The sequence below is a fragment of the Sinocyclocheilus rhinocerous genome, unplaced genomic scaffold (assembly GCF_001515625.1).
Source record: "Sinocyclocheilus rhinocerous isolate Xijiao unplaced genomic scaffold, SAMN03320098_v1.1 scaffold1541, whole genome shotgun sequence".
In the NCBI taxonomy this organism is placed as follows: domain Eukaryota; kingdom Metazoa; phylum Chordata; class Actinopteri; order Cypriniformes; family Cyprinidae; genus Sinocyclocheilus; species Sinocyclocheilus rhinocerous.
The window spans coordinates 91,235-104,026 of record NW_015666203.1 but is presented as its reverse complement, the minus strand read 5'-3'; the positions used below and the strand labels follow the sequence as shown (position 1 = coordinate 104,026).

The 12,792-nt window shown below is 41.6% G+C and overlaps 1 protein-coding gene across 1 annotated transcript in view; it reads left to right on the top strand.

Moving 5' to 3' along the window:
* Nucleotides 1–264: 264 nt before the first annotated feature.
* LOC107732166 (proline-rich protein 12-like) overlaps nucleotides 265–12,792 on the top strand; it is a 22,302-nt gene continuing 9,774 nt past the window's right edge. The window contains exons 1-4 of the mRNA XM_016543435.1: nucleotides 265–1,338; nucleotides 4,320–4,477; nucleotides 6,694–6,855; nucleotides 7,217–11,718. Of these exons, the coding sequence (XP_016398921.1) occupies nucleotides 1,256–1,338; nucleotides 4,320–4,477; nucleotides 6,694–6,855; nucleotides 7,217–11,718 (4,905 nt within the window). The 5' untranslated portion in view covers nucleotides 265–1,255. The remainder of the gene's footprint in view (nucleotides 1,339–4,319; nucleotides 4,478–6,693; nucleotides 6,856–7,216; nucleotides 11,719–12,792) is intronic.

Below are 12,792 nucleotides of genomic sequence, written 5' to 3'. Positions count from 1 at the left end.
CTTTAAAGGCGATTTTCTCAATATTTTGATTTTTTTGCACCCTCAGATTCCAGATTTTAAAATAGTTGTAGTCTATCTCTGCCAAATATTGTAAATGGAAAGCTTATTTATTCAGCTTTCAGATGTATACATCTCAAAATGTAAAAAAAAAAAGACCTTTATGACTGGTTTTGTGGTCCAGGGTCGCAGATGTAAACATATTCTAAATGATTTGTCACCGTTCATGGTCATTGTCAAAGGTGTGGGGGGACGACTTTACCACAGCAACAACACGAAGCCCACAATGACGCTCTTTTCACTTGAAGGCCAGACATCGTGCATCTGCGAACGTCTCCCCCTTCTCTGGTCTCTGACCATTTTGGTTGAATAAGAGGGAGCAATGTGTTCCGGGAATAGCTTCTGTTCGAGGAGGTGAGGTGGACCAGACGACGCGTGAGCTCGAGTATGAGAGAGACGGAGGGGAGGGAGAAGAGAGAGAAACAGCCGCCTTCAAAAATGGCGTCTTCGAGGGAAAATGACTAATATTATGAAAAAGGGAGGCCTCGAGCTCGACATTCAAGCGAACCGTGCGGGATCTGCGCGCAGCGTCGCTTTTAGACACCGTTGAGTCGAACGCAAGCCGAAGCGAGCGGAGCGGGATTTACCGAAAACACATCAGCAGCACCATCTTATTTAGATGCGTCGACACAGGGCTAGCCCGCGCTGCTAGCTCGCAACAACGCTGTGGGTGGAATTTAAATGTCGCGTTTGCTGTTCTCCAGATTCGCTCGCAATATCGTTGCATGCGTAATGTAACGTTAGCAGTCGTTTAACGGCCGACGTCCCTTGCTCGCTCGATGCATATTTCATACAAGTAAAGTAAGTGGAGAAAGGGGAGGAGAAACAAGGGAAAGGACGTATACGGTCATATGCGTCCATCGGTAATTTATCGGTAACCAGGTCAAACCGAATTCTTCGCAGCCCGCTAGGAGCATGGCATTACTCGATCTGGTTTTAAACGAGAAAAGGCTGAAAAGGAGGTGAGTTATTTCTTTGGAGGTGGTCGGTGAACACCCCCTCTATCACGCACTCATCTCCTCCCCTCCATTTCCCTCTCCCTTTTCAATATCCTATTTTTCACTCTTATGGACTTGGTCGTCTCTCACCAGGAAGAATGATTAAAAACTGACAAGGGGCCGCGATCTTGCTGTGCAGAAGAGAGTTTTGCACCGAAACCGTTCGCTCGCACCATCCAGCCGCGCGTTATTGCGAAGCGATGGACAGAAATTACCCGGGAGCTGGCTTCGGTGATTTGGGCGCAGGAGCCGGATGGAGCTACGAGAGATCAGCCAAAGCAAGGTAAGCATGCAGCCATGCTGAAAACACGAATGATGTCCGATGTTTGGGACAAAACAGACCGTGCAAACCCGTGCATTTGCATCTGACTCTGACGATGCATTTGCGTAGGATGTCAGAAGGTATTAGTGTAGCTATTGTTATTCAAATAAGCGAGGGATTGCAGCTTTGGAAATTCAAGTGTGATTGATGGACTAATGTGCGGTTTGGGGAGGAGAGGGAAGAAGAAAAAAGGTGGGGGGCGGGGTGAAGTCAGCTCGCACGATTTTAGTACGGACCCCCTCGTAGATCCAGTTAGCATCCACGATGAACGAGGGGCTCGCTCGGGTCGAGCCTACCGAGAAAAGATCGCTAAAAAGAACGCGAACCGCTGAGATGCTGCCGCTTTACCTACGATCCCGTTGATTAAAACACACCATGCCAGAATTAAACGTAGCGGTTGCGTTGGAAATGCACGTGTGCGTTTATAGCGTTTTGTAGAAAAACATTCCTCGTTGGTTTATAAATCGTGGAAACAATGCTACGCGGCCTCTGATGATGAGGGGCTAACGTTACAGTCAAACCTGACGTTAGCTAACCTCATCATGCTATTGTCGCATGTGGGCCTAGTATTGATTTAAACAACAACAACAAAAATGATCTGAAACCTATGTTAGGTTTTACTTCATGCCAGTGAAAGTAATAAAAAACGCCCATCGTTTCCGTTGAGACATCCGTGAAGCTAGCTGTCGCGCTTGTTCTTCTGAAGATGGGAGCGAACTGCGCTGCTTTGCTAACGAGTTAGCCGCCAATGCTATGCTCACTGTCACACATTAAGACGTGAATTCTAGTCAACAAATCATTGCATACATAAAAATGTGTTTTATTTTTATTAAATAGGCATAATTGGTGTTGGCAAAGGCTTATTTTAATATTTTCAATTTCAAAGTACTTTACTGACATGATTGTTTTACATACAGTTCGCACATATAACAGTGGCAAGATAATAATAAAAAAGCCAGTACTGTTAATGAAACACGTTACTAACAATTTACAATATAGAATAGGCCTTTATTTATAACAAAAGCATTAATTTTACAGTATGACAGTGGCTGGTGTCTGATGGGATGTATTTCATTTGCCATATTGCATTCAATTGTTTTATTTGTAAGTATAATTTAGTATCTCAAAAATGCTGTCCAGGTGCCTTATTATCCTATCTTAATATCTGAGAAGGAGAATGAATGAGATCTTAAGTAAAATCTCCATGATATGATAAGAATAAATTACCATGTTTCTGTTGTACAGCCCACTGAATCTTAATATAATAATAAGAATAAGAATAATAATGTTAATAAAACAATGTTAATCATTTGCAATATAGAATATATTTACAACAAAACATGTTTTTGATGACATGTAGTTCAAATTAGGATTTGTTACGACATTATTTTTTGGTATAAATTCAATATCTCAAAAATGCTGTTCAGGTTTATTATAGTTTATTGTATAAGGAAGTTTATTATCTTAATATCTGAGAAGTGTTCGCCATGGTTGATAGATTAGATAAGGATAAGTTAGGATGTTTTAGCTCCAATACAGCTCCAGATATGTAAATATTAAAGTGCACCAATAAAAGTAATTATGTCAGATATTACAAATCTATGTATAAAAAAAAACATCACAGCACATTATAAAAGCTGGATGACTGTTCTTTTTGAGTTCTTAAAGTCAATGAACAACAACAAATAAACATTAATAAAGGCCACTTTAATTACAGAAAATTAGCCCATTATTTACTCACCCTCAAGTAGGGGTGGGCGGTTTTCTCGATTTCCTCGATTAATTCGAATTTAATGTTTTGCCACGATTTATTTTTTAGAAATCGAGGAATCGCGATTTTGAATAGAAATATTAGAAATATTAAAGAACATTTAAAGTTAATAAAAGTCTACTGGTGTTATTACCTTCAGTCATTTTGAATTTGAATTACCTTGACTTTTGAGATTTTCTAAAATAATTTTCCTCGTATTATTTCTGAACACATAATATGTATAAGACAAGTTTGTACAATATGTAGTTGTAGTTTTTGCATCTTTTCTGCAAAGATATTTAACAAGTGATTTGTTTAACATTTACATCATGTTGACAACTTCATGTGTGCTGCGCTTAGAATAGAATGTTCTTTAACTAGAGGGTTAATAAAGAAAAAGTAACTTGAATCATGTTAGTTACATTTTCAAGTTGACTAGTAAAAAATCGAGAATCGGTCAAACATTCTGGAAAAATCGAGATTTAAATGTTTTGCAAAATCGCCCTACCCTCAAGCCATCCTAGGCGTATATGACGTCCTTCTTTCAGACGAATCCAATCGGAGTTATATTAAAAATGGACTTTGATCTTCCAAGCTGTTTAATGGCAGGCAGCGGGTGTTGCACTTCATCAGTCCAAAAGAAGTGAAATAAAGCTCATTCATCCATAATAAAAAGTGCCTCACATGGTGCCTCACTTTGTTCTTTTTAATATAACTCCGATTGGATTCGTCTGAAAGAAGAAAGTCATATACACCTACGATGACTTGAGGGTGAGTAATTCATGGACTAATTTTCATTTTTGGGTGAACTAACCCCACATTTTATGGTGTGATTTATTATATAATTTGTTTTTGACAGATCATCAGGTCTTGTGATTTTTCTGATACATAAATCCACATTTATTTATTACAGATTATGAATTTTTCAAGATTATTCATTCAAAATTATGAATTTTGTACTAATTAGAAATTACGAAACCTAATAGAATTGAATTACAAGTTAATTATACCAGTATAATACCCTTTACAAAATTGCTACTTAAATATTGCTCATTAACGAGCTTGGTTATGCATTAGTTACTGTACAGAGATTACCATAGGAAAACTGCAAACTTGTTTAATAACTTTAACACTTGCTTCAAGCATCATTGATAATTAATGCTCAGTCCCTGTTGATCTCTGGTTTTGTCAGCTTGGTGTATGGCAGCTCTAGATCATCACATCCAGAGTCTGAACTTCTTCATCGCCAAGCCTACGCCACTCCCCATCCCCTGCAGGGTTATGCTACCAATCACCATCCTGGTGGATCTGGCCAGGGTGGGGCTTGGGGTGCAGCTGGAAGGAGCCTGGGTGAGTGACATTACTTTGACTTTACGTTCAAACATCTGGTTTGGTTTCTTTGTATCATGTTGACATGTATACAGGTGCATCTCAATAAATTAGAATGTCGTGGAAAAGTTCAGTAAGTTCAGTTCAGTACCAAAATCATCACAATTAAAAGAACCAAAGACTTAAACTACTTCAGTCTGTGTGCACTGAATTTATTTAATACACAAGTTTCACAATTTGAGTTGAATTACTGAAATAAATGAACTTTTCCACGACATTCTAATTTATTGAGATGCACCTGTAGAACCACAGCACTTGTGGAATATCTCATTTTTATTTATGATGTATGCTGATCATTTATTGATATAGCGATTGATTTATGATCAGATAAGCTGATCACAGAATATTGTTGATCACAGCAAGCCCAGAAAATGTTTACGTGTACTGGCTTGGTAGTTAATTTTCGATGGATGTGATGTAGACACACTTGCATAAGAAGATGCACTGCATCCCTGAGGTTTTGAAGCACAATGTGCCCAATTGTAGCTTTTATTATAGAGCTTATATAGTCTACATACAGCTATATCTACATAGCATGTTCTAATGAGTGATATTGTTTCAAATCAAGAAACAGGTTTGTTTTGCCTGATAATATTAATAATAATATTACTTTTTTTGCCTTTTAAAAATGCACATTTGATAGTAGTAGTAGCTTGAGTTAGGATGCAGATGCAAATTTTTGTTCATTATCAAAATCAGTAACATCTGTAAATATTTTAGCAACCTCATGTTTATATGGTGAAATGTAATTATTCTGACGTTTTTTTTATTTTTTATTAATCATTGGTCTTCCATGGTAGCATACATTTAAATCATGATAATCACAGTTAAAACCACACATATAGCACCTCAATACCATGGTAAAAATATAAATATGTTTTTTAGGTATTTGTATGAAAAACAGTAGTCTAAAACATTTAGTATAAATGCACACATGCTATATCTTAAAAACAAAAAAATACTGTAATTATATTTTAATACTCCTTTAATACATTTAATTCATGTCTACATTAATAATATAGTAAAATTCGATACAAATATCCACATTTCTGCCACAATACCACGGTGCAGTTAGTGTTACTATAATAAATCCATGGTAAATTATTTGTAGATTGAAAAACCTTCTGACTATATCGTTGCACACAGTGTTTCTCCTGTTTGTCAGTGCTTTCATCTGGCTTTAAAATCACAGGGTCATTTGTGTTGTTCGCTGAATTCAAGCACTTCACACTGGATCTCACAGCGCTGTTTAATGCTCGCGTGACCTAGAGTCACCTGCTCTAGTGAGCTTGCGCTGCCGTTTAAACTTTGATCCGAGTGGATAAATGGCCCGTGTGTCACAGTTAGCACTGTTTCGTTCTGCTTTTGGTGCATAAACATTATCGAACATTTATCGAACTCTTCATATCGTTTTAAAATTATATTGTTATCGATTTATTGCCCTAGCTTGCAGTTTTCAAGTATCCAACAAGTATCAAATATTCAATTAAATGTTCAGAAATCAAAAACGTTATCACATGCAATAAAAAACTACTAAGTAGTCTGCACTGCATGACTAGAAAATATAATATATTAGTATGTATGAATAACTGCTGTAAGAGTTTTGAATGAGAAGGTCTGTTTACATTCACTTAAGACCAAATCGATTGTTTACATCAATACTCTGCCAAGAGAAGTATTTTGACCAAGAAGTGCATGTGAATTAGTGCATGCACACAAGACGTGAGCATTTGAAAGCATAATATTTTGAATTACAGAGTTAGTAGAGAGACTAGTATTGTTACATTTATATTTTTGTTGTAGTATTGATTTTTTACCGATGCACCAGTACTTTTGATGTCCCTTATTAAGAGGATATGTGACCATGGACCACAAAACCAGTCTTAAGTGTTAATTTTTCGAATGAAAATCTGGAATCTGAGGGTGCTAAAAAATCTAAATATTGAGAAAATCGCCTTTAAAGTTATCCAAATGAAGCCCTTAGCAATGCATATTACTAATCAAAAATGAAGTTTTGATATATTTACGGTAGGAAATTTACAAAATATCTTCATGGAACATGATCTTTACTTAATATCCTAATGATTTTTGGCATATGTCTTTTGTATAGAATTAATGCTGTGTTTACCAAATGTGCTCATTACATACTTGTTTTTCCATATGTGTGGTTTTCTTAGGCCTGTCTGGGCTTTTTGATGCTGGGCTGCACCACGCAAGTCCGTCAGGCCCAGATCCATCAGTTATGAACCTTATATCTGCACTAGAGTCCCGGGGTCCACAACCGCCTCCCTCTGCCTCATCCCTCCTATCTCAGTTTCGCACTCCATCATGGCAGACCGGTAAGCTTAGCTTACTGAGTTATATGAAGTTTGCACAAAATGAAATAACATATTTGATAAGGATCAGATCAAGAATGCACAGTCACTGTTTGCATCAGATATGTTGAATGTATGGAGGAAATGCTGGTAAACTGTAAGTGCATTCAGCCAGCACTGGCAACACTGTTGCCATAGCAACAACTTGTAAGCCACATATTAAAAAATATTAATTGGCTCTTGTAATGACTCCATGTGCACAGATGTCAAAAAAACAGTATTGTCTTTGCACTCATTAAGTTTTTTAAATTATTATTTTAGTATGTGTTTTCTTAGCCTTAGCTTTTGTCTTTTCTTTTCTGTGTTTTTTCTCTCCAAATTTTAGCCATGCACACGCCTGCCCCTGCAGAGCTTTTCATCTCGGGTGCTCTTCCTGGATCTGGATCCTTCCCATCCTCTTCTGCTTTGTCTGCCTATCAGCACCCAGCGGCATTCTCAGGGCGGTCCTTTCCTGGTGTGACCTCCTCATTGTCCTTACAGGACACGCCCACTTTCAGCCCCACCTCCAATGGCCTCCTGTCACCCCATGATCCTTTACTCCACATCAAGACGCCTTCTCAGTCAAGTCTGGGCTTTGACCGCCTGTTGTCATCACAGGGTGCAGCTGCGGCTTACCGTGGAAGTCATGATCCAACTGGGGTTGGGGTGACATCTGCTCAAGCCTCCTCTGCAGCCTCAGTTTCTGCCCGCCATTTACCTTCTCATCAGTTCAACTTGTTGTCCTCTCAGCTTCAAGACCAGCCCTCCCATTTGTACAGTGCCTCTGTGTTTTCCTCTACCCCTGCTCCACCTCAGCCAACATCCCAAGAGCGGACAGTACCAAGACAAGACAGTGTAATTAAACACTACCAACGTCCCTCTCCAGCACAAGCCCCCTCATCCACTCCTCATCCACTTCAGCACTACCTTAGCTGTGGGGTGTCATATCAGCAAGCCACTCATACTCGCCATGCTGGCCTCTCTTGCAGTCCCCTAGGTGAACACAGTCCTTCCTCAGACCATAAACCCTCCCCCAGGACTGAACAGTACAGACCGATAATCCAACCTTCTTATGGGTCCTCTTCATCCTCATCCTCTGGTGGGGCTGGAAAGGGGACTAAGAGCACCTCCAGTAGTGGTTACTCCTCTTCTGGATCTGCATCCTCTTCCAGAACCCCCCACACACCACCCTCTGCCTCTTCTGCTTCATCCTCATCTTCATCCTCTTCCTCCTCTGCATCTGTTAGTGCTCGTCAGTCTAATTCCATTCCAACCTCCACTTCTGCCTCTGCATCCTCTCGACAACAGCCACCAACCCAGACTGTACCCCCTCCACCCCAGTCACATTCCCAGCCCCCTCAGAGTTCCTCTAACTCCACCCAGCAAACCCTTCCCAAGTCGTGCCACTCGGGTTACGGATCCCCAGTGGCTCCAGTAAAGTCATCGAGTGGTCTAACGGGCCAGACCCCTCCTCAGCCACAACCGCAGTCTTTCTCTCCAAGTCAACCTCCCCCATCACACCTTTCCCAGTCATATGGGGGATTCAGTTCTCCACAGACTCATGATCTTCCTTCAGCTAGGACCTCTGGAGTGGCTAAAGGGTATGGGAATTTGGGAAGTCAGTCGTTCTCAGCGGAATCAGTATATGGGACTGATTCAGGTTATGGGTCTCTGCCATCATCCTTAGGGGGTGCTGGAAGTCCCTCAATGGGTTATGGTGCATCAGGACACTCACCTGCCCTTCTTAGGTCAGGAGCAAGTGGTGGAACAACTGGTGGTAGTACTAGTGGAGGCAGTACAGGAACTGGAGGCAGCGGTAGCGTGGGAGGTGGAGGAGGTGGTGGATCTTACCACATCCCTGATTCAAGCCCATCTCCGTCTAGCAATTCTGGAATCATCCGCCCTGGTCTGCATTCTCCTGCACCTTCACGACCTTCTCAGTCACCTGTTGGAACAGGATCCAACAAATATCTATCTTCCGTTCTCTCGCCTTCATTTCTGCCTTCTCCACAAGGGTACCCTGACACAAGAGGACCTCGATCACAACCCTACCACCCTTCTGCTCCTTCCAAAACAAAGTCTGATAACAGCATGCTTGGTGTAACAGAGTCTAGGTCACAACAGGATGATGATGTAGATGACGATTTCCTCATCCAACACCTTCTTCAAGCCCAGAGTCCTTCTCCTCAAGCATCCCATCACCATGCTCCTCAAAGCCATCATTCCTCACAGCCCACCCAGCAGCCTCCAGTCCTTCCAGCTCAGGATGGAAATAAGGGGCTTGCTTATGAGATGAGCAAAAGCTCGGAAGAGAGGTACCAACTTCAGAGTGTTATTCGAACACATAGTGCCACCTCTAATGCTGCCGTCTCTGGCACAGGGAGTGGAGCTGGACTAGACAGTCAGTTGGAGATGTCCCTAAAGAAACAGCAACATCACCAACAACAACAGCATCAGCAGCAGCAACAACAGCAGCATAAACAACCACATCAACAACAACCACAGCAGAAGAGCAACAGATCTGTAAGTGATGGAGGACGAGGGAGTTCAGATCAAACACATTCCCATCCTCACCATCATCATGATTCTCTGGGATCAGTGGTGCATTATGGGCGGGGTGACCCGTATTCCCAACACTCCATTCCTCAACAATCCACCTCCCACCATCAACACACTCCACATACGCCCACCCACACACACCTGCACTCTCACCCTCACATGGATCTTCAGAAAAAGCCTCAAGATTCAGGAGATATTACTTACATACGCAAGACACCAGATGTGCAGCAACATCAGCATCAACAGGCACATCAACAGCAAACTCAACATCATCAGTCACATCCACAACAACAACCACAGCAGCAACAACGTCTCTCCCAGTCACAGTCGCTTATGGACTCTCCCACTGACCAGTCTCACCAATCCCCTCATTTGTTGCAGTCTGTGTTGTCCCACACCCGCAGCAAGATAGACCCTCAGCAACAGCAGCATTCTGTAAGCCAGCAGGCCCTTATGGAAGCCACTGGGGGAGTTGTGTCAGCAGAGACCCATTCCCAGCCCCTGACATCCCAGCTCCAACTCCAGCTTCAGTCCCAGGCTATGGAAGCAGCTGGTCACTATGGTCATGGTACTCAGCAGCAAGACCAGAGCCGCCCTAAGTCTAACACAGTGTCTTCACTAGACATGCTGGAGCATTCCCTCTCTCAGACATCTAGCCAAGAGGGAGCGATGGTGGATGAGAGGACAGGAGGTGAAGGAAGCAGGGGAAATTCTGGAACAGGAACAGCAGGAAGTGTAGAAAGGCGTCAATCACAGGAGCAACAAAGACTTTCATCTCACCACCCAACGCAGCACCATGCTTCGGAGTTACACTCATATCTTGCTGAGCCAGACATGAGTTTATCGACAACTTCCCATGGACACCACCTATCCCACCATCACCACCAACAGCAACAATCGTCACAAGGTCCTCAACATCCTAACTCCCACCATCAACACCCTCACCCCTCCCATCCTAATCAGCAGAGCCATCATCACCTTCCTCCACAGGCCTCCTCAGCAGCTTCTCAGCAACAGGAGCAGTCTCACCCCTCTCATACCTCCCAGATTCCGCAACCTCAACTTGAGCAGCATCAAGGAGAAGCCCAATTTGACACCAGGAATTCAGCAGTGAAATCAACTCAAAACCAAAATCAAAGCCAACATAGCCAGAGGTTTGTTCCTTTAACATCCATCTGCTTTCCTGATGCTCTTCTCCCAGATGAGGACCGCTCATTCTTTCCTGGAATGGAGGATATATTCTGCCCGGAGGAGTACAAATCCACTTGCTCAGGAGGAACTGGGCAGGGTCAAGATGGGGTTGCACCTGGCCAAGCAGTGCAGGAAGGAATGGAAGGAATTAAAACAACGCCTGGAGGAGGAGACAATACAGGTCAAAGTTACGATATGCTTGGCCATCACAGTGACCAGGGGTATGGGCAATATTGCCACGATCTTTCAGAACATGACAATGGAACCATGCATTTGGATCTTGACTCCTTGAAGACTCATGAGCTCCCATCTACAGTCAACACAGAGCAGCTTGGACTGATCCAATCTCATTCAGCAAGCCTTGGAATGGGGACAACTGGAACAGTGGGGGAGGCATCTGGTGCCAAAATGGGAGGTACTGGGGGATCTGGGTCTGGATCTGTGGGTCTTACCTCTCCCATCTTCTGTTCCTCTCGCCCAAAGAAGCTCCTAAAGTCGAGTTCCTTCCATCTGCTGAAGGAAAGACCTGATCCAAACTCCTTGCCCAAAAAGAGCTATGCACAGGAGTATGAATTTGAAGATGATGAGGATAAGGCCGACGTCCCAGCTGACATTCGCCTCAACAGCCGAAGCCGACTTCCTGATCTGATACCAGACCTCGTGTCCAGTTGTCGCAAATCAAGTGGTGTGGGAGGAGGAAGTTTAAGCCCTTTAATGGGTGATCTAGATTTTGGATACCCATCTCTTGGTCCCCCTCCACAGTTGATGCCACAAGATGGACCGAAGAAAAGAGGCAGGAGGCCCACAAAGCCTAAACGAGAAGGACCTCCAAGGCCACGTGGACGACCACGTATACGCCCATTGCCTGAACCTCAACACTCTAGGGGTATGATGGGAGAGTATGGAACAGGATATGTTCCTGAAAGAGGCAGAGGCAGAGGAAGAGGAAGAGGCAGAGGTAGATGGGATGAATCTATGATAGACATGGAGATGGCCAACAAAGACCAAAATCAGATGTATCAGCAACACATGCAGCAGCAAATGCATCACCAATCACCGCAGCAGCCACAGCATCAAGAGCCAATCAAACCCATCAAGGTAAGCTGTTCAAATTTAAAACTATAATCACTTAAAAATATATTCACAAAAATTTGAGAGAGGTTGTTGTGAATTCAAACATTCATAGTTGAAGATGAAGACAATATCGAGCGATAGTAGAGTTTTTTTTTTTTTAAAGAATTGTTCAGTATTGGATATTTAATATTACATGCTCATTTCCCTCTATGAGCCATAACATTAAAATAATTACCTGCTTATCAGTGTCTGCCAGAATTTTATTATCGGTGCATTCCTAGTATAGCGCCCTATGATTTCCGCAATGCGGAAAACGCGGACGGTATCGCAGAATCCAGTCATAAAAATGGAATTTACTGTATAAAGAGGAGTGTCATGGAATTTGCCAAATTTTGGACAATTAAATCAAAAGTAGGTCCGTATACTTCAAATTGCTATATGGACTAGGGTCAGTGAATATTATTTCACAAAAATACTTTTTAAATATGAATCCTGCATGTTCTGCTTGTATCTGTTTGAATGAATGGCGCACTACATAACGCTCGTGGTTTTTTCAGCCTCTGCCGTGTCAATATATGAGCACATAAACATAATTTCTAAAACTGCTACGAGAGTCACTTCATTTGAGAAAATCTACTGTCATATCATATACAGCAGAAACTTAAAGGTCTTCACAGCAGCAGCCCGTCAAAATAAAAGTTCGGCTTAACTTGAAGAAACTGTGACAGAAATATATTACTTAAAGGGGTCATATGATGCTGCTAAAAAGAACATTATTTTAACTTGAAGAAACTGTGACAGAAATGTATTACTTAATGTAATGATAGTACTACTAATAATAATACAACTATTATTGAGACATTAATTTCTTAGGAATATTTATCAGAAAAAGTTACTAGAAAAACATAAATACATAACACAGTATTTCTTAAAAAAAAAAAATAATAATAATAAATACATTTTTTATAAAATCAGTTAAAGGCACAATATGTAAGATTTTTTGATTAAAATATCCCAAAACCACTAGAACAGTGTTATATATTTTGCTGACTTGTGTACTTACATTATCCCAAATGTTTTGAAGAATGTTTAAAACCA